Source organism: Squalius cephalus (genome assembly GCF_949319135.1).
Source record: "Squalius cephalus genome assembly, chromosome: 10".
Taxonomy (NCBI): domain Eukaryota; kingdom Metazoa; phylum Chordata; class Actinopteri; order Cypriniformes; family Leuciscidae; genus Squalius; species Squalius cephalus.
In genome coordinates this window covers 37,470,878-37,489,270 of record NC_137131.1, presented here as the reverse complement: position 1 = coordinate 37,489,270, position 18,393 = coordinate 37,470,878, and the positions used below count along the sequence as shown (strand labels likewise).

The window sequence follows — 18,393 nt, the reverse complement described above, 5'->3', positions numbered from 1 at the left end:
TAATTTTATCCCTTAAAACTCATCTTTGATCTCCAAAATGACATATTAAAACGTTTTCTTGAAAAAAAATCTACATGCCTTAAAATAGCTTGAATGTAACACCCTTGCCTCATTTAGTATACACAGTTCTATGAATATGCAAATTACACGCCTCCACTCACTCACACCAGCTCAGAGATTCACTCGTCGACGATCACAGGTTGACCTGATTGGTTACAGGGTAGTTTGTTACGTCAGAAACACCAGTGATTTTTTGACCAACGACCAAGTTTTTGAGACTGTCTTTCGTTCACTGCAGTTTTAAGGAGAAAATACTCCACATTTGTACATAGTTTGTCTTAAACCATATTAAAAGCACCACATAGACATATAAACAACATTAAAAGCTTGATTTTCACCTCAGGGGGACTTTAAAATAAGTGTGTTTAACAGCCAAATTTGTGGTGATGCTGTACAAAACCCATGATGCCAGTACAGAAAATTCCACCAATTAGAGAGCAAAATGCATCAAAAGATCTCGTTAACTCCGCCCACTCCCATGAAGCACCCCAAATGACATAATCAAGTCTGTCTCCCTACTGTTTGAAAATACTTAAATATTTGAATATATATGCATATTTTGCAATAAACTTAGAATATATATATAATGAACATTTTAATGAGTGGTTTTATATTTCTCCATAGTTTTTAATTATGCTATTCGTTATGCTTCATAGAATTGTAGTTCTTTCTATCACTGCCAACTCACACATTCGGCGTGAGACTCACGCAATTGACACTTTTCACACGCTCACGCTACACAAACATCCATTTTCTCACGCAGAGAAAAATCGCGAAGCAAAGAGGACACTGACACCGACAGACAAGAAAGAGCAGGTTACTTTTGATATGAAAGAAATTCTCCGCTTTCAGATTCTGTCCATTTTATTTCGAAATTCAAACAATAAATACCGTTTTGGCGCTTGTAAATGTGACGTGACAGATCGCTGCGGCACGTGAATCCTTCTTGCTCTTGTCTTTACTACTAGTTAATAGTAAATAAATAAACACGAATGAACAATAGGTATGTTGAAAGATGCAGTAGGCTATAACTTATCGAAATGTAGATGCCTCGTCATACATAATATCGACCATTCAGTGTTTTTTATCCGCGGAAGAGTCAACAAAACTGCTGAAGAACAATATGTCATATAACGTCACATTTACCTCAGTAAAGCCATTTAATGAGCATAGCACGTTAGTGTCTAGAAAATGTGCTATAGAGAGGAGTATTTTGCTAAATATATGTAGGCTACTATATTACCTGTTTATTATATTTTTACTTATATCATTAAAAAAAATATAACGTTATAATAAAAAACGCATTAGGCCTAAAGGGCTCTCTGTATGTTTACAGCATTAGGTGAGATTTTTTTTTCTTGTGAAAAATTAACATGTAATATTTATAAAAATTAATCGATTCTGAATCAAGATTGGAATCAAATCATAAGCATTAAACTGAATTGAAATCGTGAAATTTGTTTCAAGCAATAATAAAAACAGTAACCTAGCCTACCAGTTATTGTACCATGTAAACATTGTAACATGTTGTCACCAAACATAATAAAATTCTGTTTAGTTACCAAGTGTTTTGACAATTACAATAGTTACAGGTTTGTTTTTTACATTCCCCTTCCATTATTCTCACTCCAAGCTAAACTCAAAAGTTGGCAGCCCACTGTATAGTCTTGTACCTTTATACTTTTGTCTTATTTAAAAAAAAAAAAAAATTGTTTCACTTCAAAGTTTGTAATGTTATGATTCACCTCATAGCAGGTTGGCTTGGTTCATGGCTTAAAATGCTTTAACAAAGACTTTTTTGAAATCCCTATGGGAGAAATGAATGATAAAAAAAGAAGAAAAAATTTCCGGAACCAACACCTCTGAAAAAGTGCGGTGGACACTGTTGCACTCGACCAACTGTTGTTGACACGACTGACCCAAGTTCAAATTCGCTTTTCCTTTTCTTTTTAATGAAAATGAAGAAAATATTAGAAAAGTGGGAAATAAAGTGTTTAACAGGTATTTAATAGGCCTATAATTGAAATTGGATGTGGTGTCCTTGCGTTGATCGGATGAGTGCATGCAGCTCATATGGTTCCTGTATCTTTCAGGACATCTTGATTGATCAGCAGGCTTATATGGTTTGGGGTGTAGGGGTGTAGGGGTGGGTTTTAGGCACTGGGACAAGTAAGGTCCCTATAAGGCATCATTTATTTTAATAAATATACACTGAATATTTTGGTGTTGTTTTATATTCTTTTATAATGTATTTAGCTTTTTACACTATCATCTTTTACAGTATTTCCACATGCCATAAAATAACACGTTTTCAGTATTTGTAGGGACTGATCATAATCAATTAAAGGGATAGTTCACCTAAAACTGAAAGTTCTGACATGGTTGCTCACCCTCATGTCGTTTCAAAGCTGAATGGTTTGTTTTCTTTTTGTGGAGCACAAACAGAGAAGTTTAGCTGAATATTCATTCTGCTCTTTCCCATACAATGAAAGTGATTGGTGACCAGGGGCTGTCAGTCTCAAAAACAATTAAAAGAACCATAAAAATGCAGTAGTTGTAGTAGTAGCATTCATACGATATAAAGACTAGCCTACAAAGTTATATGATAGCTTTGAGTGAGAAAAAGTCTGTAATTTAAGTCAGTATTCACAAGTGCTCACATTTGTGTAATATCAAGTATGACACATCAAGATATCTCATGCCGTGTTTAACATCAAGAATGATGTTAAACTTAAATAGTTATTGTCTCATATGTATTGTGAATGCCAAGTTTGAATATGTGCATATTGAAATTGCCAAGTTTGAATATGTGCATATTGAAATTGAGGAAATAGAATATGAGAACCGTAATGGAGGGGAATATTTTCAATGAATGGTCCTCACACAAATCTAATATTCAAATGTTTTGGTTACACTTAATTTCGATAGTTTACTTTGGGGGAGTATCAAAATAAAGTGTTTATAGCCGATCTTAAGCAGATAGTCTACTAATACTCTAATCACTGGTAGTTGACATGTAGTTGCAAAGTTACTTATATAGCTGTTATTAGAATGTCGAAAGTGGACTATTGAAATAAAGTGTTACCAATGTTTTTAATACTTTATGATATGGAAGCTTTTTTCCACCACTGAATAAAAAATTAAAAAGATAATTACGACTTTTTATCTCATAGTTCTTTTCAGAATGGACTTTATAACACGCAATTGCAAGTTTATATCTCACAAAGAGTAAAATGTCTGAATTGCGGGATATGAACTCGCAATTGTGAGAAAAAGTCCAAATTGTGCAATAAAAAAATTGTAATTACCTTTTGTATTTTTTTATTCTGTGGCTTTTTAAAATTATTTTATTCTAAAGACTATTTTTGTTCTCATTACAGCCATCGTGACATCCATATTATGAGACTACTTTTATGATACATTAATGTATCATTTATTTTCTTATTTTTGGAGTTTTGACAGGACCCTGGTCGCCATTCATTTTCGTTGTATGGAAAAGAGCAGCATGAACATGATGTCTAACATCTCTGTAAACAGAAGAAATGAAATCTTATGGGTTTAGATGGAAGGACATATGGTTGAGTAAATGATGAGAATCATTTGAAAAACACTCCTCAGTCAATTACTCTTCTTTAAATTGGAACAGGTGTGTTTCCTTCTTTGTCTAGGTTACAGTCATGAGTCTATATATAACTTTTATATCTCTCTTCTTTTTTCTTTCTCTCAGTTCCGTCTTTCTCATCAGGATCTCTTAGGAATGATGGAATAAAGGCGGCTGATGTTCTAACAGTTTTAAGAGAGAAGGTTGCCTTTGTCTCAGGTGGGAAATGTATAATTGCATTGTAAACACACACACACACTCACACATTAATTCACCGTGGAACAGCTTTGTCTCACCACCCTCTTAAGCATGCACACACACAGACTCATGGGTATTACCATAATTAGGGCCATTAAAGTGCTTTGAGTAAAATTAGTAATAAAATGATCCTCTTCTTTTCAGGAGGAAGAGACAAGAGAGGGGGACCCATCCTTACCTTCCCTGCACGAAGTAATCACGACAGAATAAAGCAAGAAGACTTGCGCAAACTGGTGACCTACCTCTCCACTGTGCCCAGGTTATAAAATTCCAACATTTATTTGTTAAAATGTCCCTGAAAGATATCCCTGAAGAAAAGTGTCCTGAGAAAGCGTCTCTGTGATAGCCCTAGACTCTGTAAACAGCAAAAAAAGGCTTGCTTGTGCTTCAAAAACCTTATCAAAACAGCTCAAATTGCTTTCAGCACCTCTACACTTTATCATAATATAATTGCTAAAGTTTGTGACATAAAGGATGAAGTGGATGCATTTAAAGCGTTTGATTAGAGCATCTTTTTGATCTTTAGGGCATTCTGATGCAATGTGATGCAAGTCTAAAATCATATAGATTTTACAGAACAGACAGAACTTTCAGAACGCTCTGGCAAGGTTCTCGCAAAGTTATGAACAAACGTTAATCCATTAACGTTAATCGAATGTTCGTTCTAAGTTATCTGGTCTTGAAATGCTACTACAGTACTTGATTCAGAATAGTCAGAGAACATTCAAAAGTAACATTACCATAATGTTTGAAAAATAATTAAATGGAATGTTCCCTTAACGTTCACACAACGTTAGCAAAATGTTCTTAGAACATATTTGTGTTAGCTAGGTTCATTGATGTATAACTCTGCAAACTTAAGCAGTTGTGCAAAAGATATGCACAGATTTGTATCCAAATTTTCCTGGATGGCCTTAAGTTGTTGGCCTTCCTCTAACATTTTCAATCCCTGTTTCCTGTGCAGTGAGGATGTAAGTAAGCGAGGATTTACAGTGATCGTAGACATGCGTGGGTCTAAATGGGATCTAATCAAGCCGTTGCTGAAGACGCTACAGGAGTCATTTCCAGCTGAGATCTGTGTCGCTCTCATTATCAAACCAGACAACTTCTGGCAGAAGCAGAAGACCAACTTTGGCAGTGCCAAATTCACCTTTGAGGTATAGGAATGGAATTTTGTCAAATAAGAAACCCACAGAAAACTACATCTGCCATTTGATTTACTTTCATGTAGATTTTTTTTATTTTTTTTATTGTTAAGGTCCAAAGACTGACAAAATGTTTTGATTTGCTAGTACAGAGCCTCCATTGTGTCTGTTTTTGACTTTTCCGACTTTTTGATTTGCATTGCACTATTTTAATTTGTTTAAAAATGTAGTTTATTCCTGATGCAAAGCTGAATTGTCAGCATCACTCCAGTCTTCAGTGTCACATGATCCTTCAGAAATCATTCTAATATGCTGATTTGCTGCTCAAGAAACATTTCATAATAATATCAAAGTTGAAAATGGTTACGATGCTTAATATTTTTGTCTAAATAATCATAATTTTTCCTTTGATGAAGAGAAAGAACAAAGCACGAAAACAGCAACATTTATTTGAAATATAAATGTTGGTTACACTTTATTTTAAAGTGTCTTTTTTACAATGTAATTATACATTTAAGTACTGAGTAATATTAATGAACTACATGTACTTAGTACTATAGGGTTAAGATTAGGTTTTGGTATGGTTTAGGGTTAGGGTTAGTTGCATGTAATTATGCATAATTTATAGTTATTACTATAATAACCGCATGTTACATGTAACAATGTTGTGTATTTATTTGTAAATTAGTTTTACAATGTGCAGTCGATCACTCTCTTAGGCTCTTTTCTTCTCTTAGACCAGTATGGTTTCAGTGGAAGGTCTGACTAAGTTGGTGGACCCATCTCAGCTGACGGCAGATCTTGAGGGGACCCTGGAGTACGACCACGTGGAATGGACTGAGCTCCGCGTTTCTCTTGAGGAGTTCACCGGAGGCGCTCTTCACCTCCTTTCCCGGCTGGAGGAGCTCCAGGAGGTGCTTTCCTGCCAAGAGCTGGCCACTAACGCAGAGGAAGCGCGGAAACTCTTGGAGGAGCACGCTCGACTGAGGAAGACTATGACGAAAGCACCAGTGGATGAGTTAGACCATGAAGGACAGCGACTCCTTCAGAAGATCAGGGACGGAGGAGACGGGAGGCTGTCTGGTGGGGCCGACTTCCAGAGTTTGGTGCCTAAGATTTCCGCCCTGCTGGATAAACTTCAAGTTACACGGCAGCTCCTTCTGCAGGCCTGGCTCAACCGCAAACAACAGCTGGACCAGTGTTTTCAGTTACGGCTGTACGAGCAGGATGCAGAAAAGGTTAGAGCATAGGATCAGCATGACATATGTAGAAGGGCAAATAATGCTAAGGAAAATTGGGAAGAGCTGTCAGGGATGATCAAACAAGGAAAAATAATGATATACAATGACAATCAATTTTTTTTTACAATGTTTAACCATGATGTGATAATGACTATACAACAACAACAATAATAGTAATAATTATTATTATTATTTATAATAATTTATTATTATAATAATTTTTTTTTTAATTATTAAGAAAATTATAATATTTAATTTATGCAATAAATTATTCAAAAAAATACAATTATAAAAAACAATAAATAAATATTTAATTAATCATTTAATTATTTACATTTTATATTAATTTTACTAAATTAGACATTTAAATTAATAAAGAATAATTTACTATAGTAAGAATAATATTGAACTGTAAATTTTAAAATTATTAATATTATTATTATTATTAGGAGTAAAAAAATTACAATGCTAAAATTTATGTCTGGATTTCTTTGCTTCCAGACATGGAAAAATGCAGGGCATAAAAGAGCTTTTGTTGACAACAGATTTATAAATACGGACCCCCCTCATAACGTGGAAGAAAAAATGAATATTGTGGAAAAAAATAGAATTCATTTCCACAACATCGTAGTAGCCATGTTGCACTAATTTGTTCCCTCGGGTACATAGTCTCATATATATATTGCACAGGTAAACACCACTCTCAATTTTAATAGCATGTTTCAACAAACAATTAGCTAACGGTAGTAGAGTAATATAGTTGAAGGTCATATGAAAGTGTAAAGAATAAATGATCGTAATGATAATGGAATGTTCACTGTACTCCCTTCTGTGGCCTGGTGTCCGCGGGAGGCCTTGTGTTCCGTTTAAGCCCAAACGGAGAGACAGTCTCACACTCCCCGGTCCTGCTGACTGAGCCCATCTGTGCTCCACAAGCGCCAGAGCACTAAGGGCTATTGCTTGTACAGCAGCCAAAGAGAAAATCTGTGTATATTAAGGTTCACGTGTAGATCACAAGAACACTAGCAGGGAGTCGAATCACCCAAAGCCCTAGAATGACTGTCAAGCAAATTTGCCTGGGCCTTTGTAAATATTTATGGAGAAATATCCATCTTGATTGGTCCAGTATGGTAATCTTCAGCCTGTGGTCATAGTTTGCTACTTAATGTGTGTGTCTAAGAGTTTTTTCCCCCAAACCGTCTGTGAATGCAGCATTTCTCTCTCTCTCTTTTTTTCGCTCTTCGTAGATGTTTGAATGGATCGGACACAATAAAGAGCTGTTCCTGCAGACACACACAGACATTGGAGTGAGCTACCAGCATGCAGCAGATCTACAGACCCAGCATGACCACTTTGCCATGAACTCAATGGTACGATGGGGAAATTGTACAAGAGAGCCGCCTTGATACACTCTCACTAGACAAAATGAGACAGCCTTTGTGTCTTCTTGTTACTCATTTAATGGTGTCATCCTCTGGCATCCTGTCTCTCTTTTCAGAATGCATATGTGAATATCTCGCGAATCGTCTCGGTGGCGACACGGCTCTGTGAGGCCGGTCATTACGCCGCCGCTCAGATACAGCAGATCTCGGGTCAGTTGGATCAGGACTGGAAGAGCTTTGCCTCGGCACTGGAGGAGCGCAGTGCCATCTTGGCCATGTCCTCGGTGTTCCACCAAAAAACCGAACAGGTAAAACTGGGCTGTTTGGTAGCTTATTGTTTTTAAGAACACGTTTATCAAAATCAGATTTTTGATTTTAGAAATTATTTGTTGATGCCTGTGAAGCTTATCCAATTTTCCACTATTATGCTTTTTTCATTTTGTTTTGCTGCTCTCTTACAACAGGTTTACATGCATTCAAGGTCAAAAAACACTTTAATTTTCTAATAATATACATTGCACATCACTTCATTTGTCAAAGAATCTGAAAAAGGTAAGTTTAAAGATTTAGGGCCCTATTTTAACGACATAAGCGCATGGTCTAAAGTGCAAGGCGCAAGTGCACTTAGGGCGGGTCCGAATCCACTTTTGCTAGTTTAACAACGGGGAAAATGGTCGGCGCACCAGGCGCATGGTCTAAAACGGTTGTCCCTATTCTCTTAATGAGTAATGGGTGTGTTTTGGGCGTAATGTGAAATAAACCAACCAGATTCTCATCTCCCATTCCCTTTAAAAGCCAGGTGCGCTCGCACCATGGTGGACTCGCTATTTACATGACGGAATTTGCAACTGAAACTAAACGCGCCTCCAGAGCGCAAACGGATCTGCTTGTGCACGAGATTAAAGCCCGCAAGCAGACCATCTACGGGACAAGCCAGACTCCACCATATCTTTATGTACACAGTATTAATCTTTTACAATGTAATCCTTTTATATTTAATATTTGGCATGTTTGTGCTGCGCAAACCTGTGTGTGTAATAAGCAGAGTGTATGTGCGAGTTGGACACGCCTATAGGCGCACATTACTAACGCGCTGTTTAAATAACAAAAAAAATACTGTCTATTTCAGTTGCCTCAAAATAGCAATGCTATTAGGTGTATAGCAACACACCTCGTTTTCTGACCAGTTTGGGCGCGTGGCTTAAACATGGGCGCATGTTTAAACATCGTGGCGTAGGACGTGAAAATGATAACTGCGTCAGACTGAAAATAGCAAAAAACACTTGCGCCGCGCTTGGTGCTGCATTGCGCCGTGTGTAAGATAGGGCCCTCTCTAAATTCTTCCTTTCCGCGTGCCTTCTCTGCTCTGATTGGTCAGACGGCCCAGTCTGTTGTGGTCTACCACTTACAGCGCGTGTCAGAAACTCAATGCCAATCTGAATTTCAGCTCCGAAGGCTTCCTCAGCACTTGTATACACAGTGATACGAACGATGGCATCGGTTTCTCCATATCAATTCCAGCGCAATTCCTCGTGCTTTAGTAGTGTATGCAGAGTGGATTCGCTGCACAGAAAACATGTCGATATCACGACCCGAACTCTTCCAGGCTTCTGCTACAACTACAGTGTTTGAGAGCGGGTCAAAGTAGACATCATTCGTGGGCAGCCAATAAAGACCATAGGATGGCATTATGCAAATTTGTTGAATTTTTGTGATTTCGTTTTTGCCTATGTTCATGCCTATGTAAATTTACATTGGCATGTAACAAGAAGTGAGACTGGAATTGAGTCGCTTCAGTAGTTTAGAATCGATTCTGTCTTTAGGAGACAATACCCTAATTTGTTGTTCACTTTGATCTTTAAAACTTTGCAGACCTTTTGTAAAAAAAATAATGTCAGGTGGTGATTGTTTATAAAAAGGACCATATTTTGTACTTCTGGGATATTTTTTTCCCTGACTAGGGTCATCACTAAAATGCTATGTATTGTTTCTTACAACAAAATAGTAATAGTAAATCTGTTGCAGCTCCTGTGATTAGTTGGAGTCTGTGTCACAAGTGACATTTTACACTTTATGTAAATGATCATTTTTGATGCACTACCCTCTTTGCTTTTGAAATGAGTAATAATGCACCTTAATGAATCAGACATTTCTGCTGATTATTTTCTATATTTCGTGGACTAGGGACCGAACTTTGCAATGTGAGCATTGTCAAACTCTGTTTATTTTAAAAGAGCAATCAAAATGTGTAAATTAAAAATATTCTAAAATCTTTTGCACATATTGGTCCTTTTCCATTAAATGAAAAGATTTCAGTTCATAAGTATAATTTTTTCGTGACAGGGAAAAATTTTTTTTCGTGACAGTAATTTTTTAATGTTATTAAATTAAAACAATTAATTTATTATTATTAATTATATTAAATACTATTTAATTTTATTTTATTTTACATTATTAGCAAAAATTAGCTCTGACAACAATGTTAGTATTATTCTTTATCAAACAATGTTATGCTTTGTGAAATCTGAAATATGGCCTCAATTTGATTTGATTCAGGTCGATTTGGTTATTTTGTTGTTTCATAACAATTTTTCAACTAAAATCAAGTATTGTATTTTGAGTGATATTTTAATGTGTATGATTGTTATGAATGTATTAAATTTTTATTTCCAGATCGATGCATTGTGATGCATCATTTCAATTTTACACCATTAGTGTAATGATTTACCCTGTGTGTTTCTAAACTGTAAAACTGTTTTGAAAGGTAACCTAAAATGTGGTACAGGAAGATTAAACTGGATTTATTTAAGTCAAAAATATGATTTAATATCACTGATTCTAACTGTGACTGCATTAGGCTACACCAAGAACTGTTACTACTTTTAAAAATCCAACTAATGCTTATTTAGTTGATGTTATATTTCCTATAGTTCCTCTGTTATCAGTCAATAATTCAGTTCCTTGATTTATTTGATCCTTTTTAAGTATTTCCTGATTTTCTCTATTTGCAACTGTACTTAAGGATCCTCTATCAGCCTCAGTCTGATTCTTCATTAATAACTCATTTGTCTAAATGTGCACACATAGCTTCTTCATGCCTTTTTGATTTATGACCCCAATTTGTAAGATCTTCAGCAACTGTGTTTAATTATGTTTGAGCTTGTTTTTAATGAGTTTGTGCGACTCTGCACCTCTGTCCTCTCTGGTTTTATTACATGGACCTTTTACACTGTAAAGTTTGAGAGCGTGTTCACTCTCTGTGCTGTTCTTAGTTTCTGTCCAGCATGGAGGGATGGGTGAAGTCATGCGGTGAGGGCGGATTGCCAACAGCGACTCAAGAACTTGAGATGGCCATTCACAACCATCAGAATCTCTACGAGCAGGTCACCACAGCATATACAGAGGTGACCATTGACACATAAAATGTAAACTTTTTAAATATGAGATGTAGCCTATGTACTATGTTTGTGGGCAATGCATTTCAGAGTTGGTTGGTGCAATGTTGTGGATCTGGGCTGTCGTAGTTTTATATCTTTTGAAATGGCGAAGACAGTGGAGAAGAGGCATTAGGCAATTATTTGCTCTATTTTTACATTATTTAGATGTGTTACATAAAGTAGCCTCCCACATAGACGGTGATACAAGTGGACATGCATACACTGTAAAAACAAATTGTCGAAGTTATAAATTAAACATATTAAGTATGTTTTGCAATATTATACTATTTCAGTCTTTCTACTTTAAAATTTCACATTTAATTCAATGTGTTACTTGTAGTTTCTTTAATTATTTGTAAAATTTACTAGCAATTTCTGAGTGAAAATTGTTTCATACATTGATGCATTTCATACTGTACAATAAGCTTAAAACGCTTGCCCTTGTAGAGCAGATTTAGTTCACAAACAACTTTTAGTAGTGTACTGTATAGCCTAAATATGATTTTTATTCACGATAAACAATACTAAAATTAACTCTTCATGCCATAACTCAAATCCTCTGCACACTCGAGCTCGAGGATCATATTCATTCTGGTTCTTGATTCATTTTGAGTCTGACAGGACCAATTCAGTGATTTGTTAACAGGGCTTGACATTAACTTTTTTTTTACATTATCTGTGGCTAGTGGTTTTCCAAATTTGCTAGCCACTCAGCATTTTTGGCCACAATTTTAACATTGATAACACCAACAATATTCATCCGGAGCAAAATAAACGGGTGAGTGCGGGGAGGCGGGTTTGTGTGTCAACTCGCTGTCGGAGAGATGAGAGTGTGGGAAAGCGCAGCTGGTATTGTGTATCTATTCTGGGGAAATGAGTATCGGAAGCATTTCAGATATTTCAGTACTGATATGTATCGAAAAATCTATATTTTTGACAACAGTACATTGCACTTAGTTCATTATTTCAGATTCCTTTTTACAAGACTACAATTAAAAATGTATATATTATATATAAAATTCAACCCTCCAAAGTGGGTAGTAAAGTGACTGCGTTACACGCCACTGCTGAAATCCACCCGCATTTGGCAGGTTGGTGGGTGTTAATGTCAAGCCCTGGTTGCTAATCACAATCTTGCTCCGAACGAATTATTGAATCAGTGATTTGATTTGAGAACAGCTGCAACTTGATCAGTCATTCGCAAATGTATTGTCCAGAGCAATTTGTGAAGCGATTTTATAGATTCATTGAAAAGATTCAAAGGGAAGATTTGTTCATGACACGAGGAAACACGACTACATCAGGTTTGAAATGATAAGGAACTATGATTTTATGAAATGTAGAGGAATAAAAAAGTAAGATATTATGCTTTGTAATGCAGTAACCAGTACTTTAAAACACAAAAAGTAACAAAGTAATGAAATACAAAGTAATGAATTTTCTATTTCTGATCGCAGGTCAGTCAGACAGGAAAGACCCTACTGGATGTGTTGCAGAGGCCTCAGCCCCCGGCTGACTCAGGGTCTCTGACGGCAGGGGCCGATTATAGTCAGGCGGTGAGGGTGGTTCTGGAGATGGTCCATGAGGTAGTTATTCAGTATCGCAGACTGGAGGGTCTCCTGCAACATCGCAAGCTTCGGCTGCACCAGAGACTTCAGCTGTGTGTGTTTCAACAAGACGTGCAGCAGGTATATCACACATATGTGCATATCCACACATACAAATGCACACATGCACTATGCAAATCACTCAGATATGCATGCACTCATATGTGCACATGCATGCATACAACACACACACGTACACTATACTCACATAATTCAACATCTGACAAATTTGAACTAAACTCTCAACCTTTCAGTAGCTGGTTTTAGATCTTTGCATGTAACGATGTTTCTCCTATGGCAGAACAAATATCAACTGCACAGAGTATTAGAGGAAGTGACAAGGAAGTGACACGAACTCTGACCCATAGAGTTGACTGAGATTGCCTCAGCATCCTCGAGGGACGGCAGTATTGTGCTTGGCCTATAGTCAGTTCCTCCAACAATACACTCCACTTCCTGTGGCCGTCGCCTTCAGGGGCTTTTTGTTGTACCTTCACCGGTTCTCTGTCAGGACTGTGTTGTTTCTTTGATGTGACTGGATCCTTTCCAGGGACTCTTTAGACAGAAATGAGGCCTACTCGAGCATTGAGCTTGTGCAGTGAACTAAAGAACTTTGACTTCTTACTGATGAAGTCTGTTGAACCTTTTCAAAATCAACTGAGCCTCTTTACAACAAATTATTTAAGCTCTGACTTGCTTTTAGGATGTGTAAGATGTTTCTATAGTTAAGAAACATTACAAATTAGACAACTCATGCGAAAAAGAAGTAAACTTTTGCATACTTATTACAGAAATAATATACTTAAGTGAAAAATTAAAGTGCTAACTCAATGTAATGTTTTGCATATTATTTGAAAATGAAATGAAAGTTAATATTATATTAAGTTTATATTAAACGCAATTAGTTAAACTTTTTGACTTAATTAGAACTTAATACGTCTTTTTATGTCATTTCATAATTACTTCTAAAGTGTACTGCCGAATGTCATTTTTATTGAAACTTTTATTTAAATATATTTGTAATTACACATTTATAATGATGACGATACAATTTAGTACATTTAAAATATTACATTTAAATATAAAATCAAATAACACTCTACAGTTAAAATTGTTATCAAGTACTACATATGCTTTAGTATGATAGTCAACACATTAAAATAAGTGTATTTCTTTTAAGCACGACAAACTATTATTATTATTAAAAATGATACTGTACTTCAATGTACTTTAAATTTAACATGATTACAAAGTGCACTTTTTTAAAAGTGTACTTAAAGGGGCTATATGCTTTTTTCTGAAATTTAAACTCGCGACTGACACCTGTGGCCAAAAAACGGAACTGCTCTTCCTTTCTGCTCGCTCTCGTACGTGCACACTTCACACAAGTCATCCGCTGCAAAGAAGTCAACATTATGTTTACAGAGGTAAGAACAGTCAAATACATATATTGTTTGAGAAACTAAGTTTGTTTGCTGACTAGCGGTGGTGGCAGAGTGATCTGAAACGTTTAACATGAACGCGCTTGACGTCACATCCGGAGACAGCGCGCGAAAAATCCGACCCGACAGAAAATAGGAAAAATAGGATACAGGCTTATAGGTGCACCCACTGTGAGCTGACAAGGTGTCAGTATGCTCATCAGGAGATGTTTGAGTCATACATGGTCAAATAAAAAGGCTATTGTTACGTTTATTTTGGGGAAAAAGTTGCATATAGCCCCTTTAAGTGTGTTAAGAAACAGTTATTAAAGTTTATTCTCTTTAAGTACACTTAAGTGACATTTTATTTAATTGATGTTATATTATCTGGATGTCCAGTTTTTGTTTTTTTTAAAGAAAACTTTGATTTTTATATGTCAAGAAGATTTGAAGTACGCTACAAGTGCACATTCAATGCAAATAAGCATACTTCATTTTCACAAGGGAGGAACTGGAGATATCTTAATCTGGAACGTTCCTTTAAATTTGGAATAGACAATCCAATGTTGGTGTGTGTGTGTGTGTGTGTGTGTGTGTGTGTGTGTGTGTGTGTGTGTGTGTGTGTGTGTGTGTGTGTGTGTGTGTGTGTGTGTGTGTGTGTGCTTAGGTCTTGGACTGGATTGAAAACCATGGAGAGGCATTCCTCAGTAAACATACAGGAGTTGGGAAGTCTGTACACAGAGCACGAGCACTACAAAAACGACACGATGACTTTCAGGAGGTGGCACAGGTTAGAACCCACTCTGTTTATGTTGTTTGTATATATTTTTTTCCTGATGAGAGAGGAGCAAATGAGCATTAGCAGTGATATCGTTTCTTCATGCTATTGATTCCTGTTAATATTCATGGAAGATGTTTTTAATGTACTTCTCTCTCACTCTCTCTCTCTCTCTCTCTCTCTCTCTCTCTCTCTCTCTCTCTCTCTCTCTCTCTCTCTTTCACTCCAGAACACTTATACTAATGCGGATAAGCTCTTGGAAGCAGCTGAGCAGCTGGCTCAGACGGGAGAGTGTGATCCAGAAGAGATTTACGCTGCCGCCCATCACCTGGAGGTCAGAGTTCAGGAGTTTGTACGGAGGGTGGAACAGAGGAAACTGCTGCTGGATATCTCAGTGTCTTTTCACACCCACACTAAAGAGGTAGTGCACCCACACACATTAAACAGTGCTCTCCAAAAAGCTAGTTGTGACTGATCTCTGTTCATGCGTAAGAGATTTTGTTAGTAGCTCTCAACTCCACTTACTGACTGACTGCACTAATTAAAAACTAAACTAAATAGACAAAGCCAACATAATGAGATGCTATTTAACAACGTCTTATGAAAGCAGTATTTCTGACTATAAAGGAGTAGATAAACAGCCACCTGCAATCACCTAGCAACACCTTAACAACCCCCAAAGTGTAATAAACACTTTTGAACAATTGTCTACCAACCACCTACCTAGCACAGGGAGGCTACCACTTATGCAACCACCTAGCAAATACCCAGAACACCTTAGCAACTGCCTAGCAACCACCTATCTGTGCTCAAGCAAATACCTAGAACACTGTAGCAACTGCCTAGCAACAACCCACACAACACTCTAACAAATGCCTAGCAAAACCCCTACATCCACCTAGAACACTCTAGCAACACCCTAGTCACTCTGTTTCTAGAGTGTTCTAGGTGATTCAGTTATGGCATTGTGGGTGGTTGCTAGACAAAATATCCAGAACACCTTAGCAACTGCCTAGCAACACCCTTGCAACAATGCCATAGCAACTACCCAGAATGCACCCTAGTAACCTAGTAACCAAACAACTGCCTAGCAACAATGACAGTCAGCTATCAATATAGAAAGATACAAATTCCCAGGACATACAGTTTAACTATCTGTTTGACTTATGTGACTGTCTATCCATCTGTCCTGTCTGTTTCTAGCTGTGGTCATGGATGGAGGACTTTCAGAAGACTCTTGTGGAGCCGGTGCTGAACTCTGAGTCTGTGGATGCTGTTCAGGAGCTGATCAGGCTGTTTCAGCAGCAGCAGAGCAGCACTCTGGATGCCACACTCAATGTCATCAAAGAGGGGGAGGAGCTTATTCAGCATCTGCGGTGAGTTTGACAGACAACACGCTCCTATTGTACAGCATTTCATTGTAACCCAACTCTTGTCTTTTCACATTTTCCATTCCAGAAGTTACCAAAATTATTCCTAACATGATACATGTAACAGCCTTGAAAAAGTAACAAAGTTGTGAAGTACAGGGTTTAGCACAAAATAACTTAGGTGGTTAGCACTTGAGTCTCAGGACCAAATCTGGTAACCACTAGGCTACAGCCATAACAATTTTCGGTTTGCAGATCAATTTTAATAATATTCGGTAACGCTTTATTTTGATGGTCCACTTTAGACATTCTACTAACTATATGTCACTTATAGTAACTACATGTCAACTAACTTTCATTAAAGTATTTGTGGACTGTCTGCTTTATATCTGCTAACTCTTTGTTTTGATGCTCCCAAACAGACATTCTACTGACTATAAGTAACTTATAGTCTACATGTCAACTTATTCTACTAACACCTAACCCTTACCTAACTCTAACTCTACTCTAATGAGAGTTAGTTGACCTGTAGTTGCAAAGTTACTTATAGTTAGTAGAATGTCTAAAGTGGACCATTGAAATAAAGTGTAAATAATATTCTTTTTAGATTACTTCTGAACATGCCTTTACATGTGATGGCATGCTGGTATATACTGGTTCTGGATTTACATGCCCTCTACTGATATTGATTTGCTCTTGGATGTTTTGGCGTGGGTTTGTGTGTGCTCAAACAGAGACTCAGCGTTGGCCTGTAATAAGCTGCCACATGCCAGCTCCGTGGCTCATATCGAGGGTGTTTTACAGCAGTTGGATGAGGCTCAGGCTCATATGGAGGAGCTTTTTCATGAGCGCAGGATCAAACTGGACATCTTCCTGCAGCTCCGTATCTTTGAACAGTACGCCCTGGAGGTGTGTCAATATGTTTGTGTGTTTGATGGCCATTCCTTAATTAATGCAACTTTATTTCAACAGATATGCTTCTGTGCCATTTGCATTTGCACGTCTGTATATATGTTTGTGTATTATGTAAAATTGTTTTTGGATTTAGGAGTGTTGTTTGTCTTACTGTATATACTTTATCTCATAGTTCACCCCAAAATTCTGCCATCATTTACTCACCCGCATGTTGTTCCATACTTGATTGGCTAACTTTCTTCTGAGGAACACCAAAAGTGAATTTTTTTTTTTTTTTTTTTTTGGAAATATCCTGCCTACTCTTTTCAATATGATGAAAGCAAATGAAGACTAGGGCTGCCAAGCTTCAAAAAAGAAAAGAAAGAAACAAATGCACCATTACAGTATCACAGCAGTGGTCAATCTGACTAATACACTGTCTTCACTTTGGTCTTCTGAAGCCATGCATGCTTTGTGTGACAGACAAAAGTTTGTATCTACTGATAATCTTTGCCTTCTGTGCAATGTTATTTTAGTATTATTTACAATATCGTATTACAGCATTTATTAAATATATTAATAGGTTTTTATTTCATCTTTATATATATATGGTTTTTAGTTTAAGATTTGGGTAATTTTGTCATTTTGATCAGTTTTTGTTTTTTAAATAATTTTTATTTTGCTTTACCGTATTTATATAAAAATCTGCCTTATTTCAATTACCGAAAGTTTAATTTTATACAGCATTTAGTTTTAGTTCATATTCACTTTAATTTTACTCCGCATTGCTCCAGTAAGCTGTTAACCACTGTGAACACATTTTTTAAAGCGTTGAACTGGATCAGTAAAAATGTGTCTCACACACCATGAATCATATTGGACTTTAATGATAATTAAATTGAGCTTTTCACACACTTTTTTCATTATATTGAATATATGTTATTTATTATTTCATGAATATGAGTGTAAACTGGTTATAAATGGTGTCTGTTTCGTAGGTGATGGGTGAGCTGGACGCATGGAAACAAGATTTGATGCGACAAGCTTCTGATTTCAACACAGAGGAACTCACGCTTGCTGAACAAAGACTACACAGACACACTGAGCGCAAGCTCGCCATGAACAACATGACCTATGAGGTCATACAGCAGGGACAGGATCTCCACCAGTACATCATGGAGGTCCAGGCTTCAGGTGAG

The 18,393-nt window shown here is 36.8% G+C and overlaps 2 protein-coding genes across 2 annotated transcripts in view; one reads left to right on the top strand and one right to left on the bottom strand.

Moving 5' to 3' along the window:
• kalrnb (kalirin RhoGEF kinase b) overlaps window positions 1-18,393 on the top strand; it is an 89,651-nt gene that overhangs the window by 22,297 nt on the left and 48,961 nt on the right. Inside the window, exons 2-14 of the mRNA XM_079884771.1 lie at window positions 3,788-3,880; window positions 4,064-4,178; window positions 4,884-5,076; window positions 5,802-6,302; window positions 7,553-7,675; window positions 7,804-7,995; window positions 10,960-11,091; window positions 12,582-12,812; window positions 14,820-14,942; window positions 15,160-15,351; window positions 16,134-16,306; window positions 17,035-17,209; window positions 18,193-18,388. Of these exons, the coding sequence (XP_079740897.1) occupies window positions 3,788-3,880; window positions 4,064-4,178; window positions 4,884-5,076; window positions 5,802-6,302; window positions 7,553-7,675; window positions 7,804-7,995; window positions 10,960-11,091; window positions 12,582-12,812; window positions 14,820-14,942; window positions 15,160-15,351; window positions 16,134-16,306; window positions 17,035-17,209; window positions 18,193-18,388 (2,439 nt within the window). The remainder of the gene's footprint in view (window positions 1-3,787; window positions 3,881-4,063; window positions 4,179-4,883; window positions 5,077-5,801; window positions 6,303-7,552; window positions 7,676-7,803; window positions 7,996-10,959; window positions 11,092-12,581; window positions 12,813-14,819; window positions 14,943-15,159; window positions 15,352-16,133; window positions 16,307-17,034; window positions 17,210-18,192; window positions 18,389-18,393) is intronic.
• The window catches only part of iqcb1 (IQ motif containing B1), a 78,650-nt gene that overhangs the window by 59,226 nt on the left and 1,031 nt on the right, over window positions 1-18,393 (bottom strand). The gene's annotated exons all lie outside the window — the stretch shown is intronic.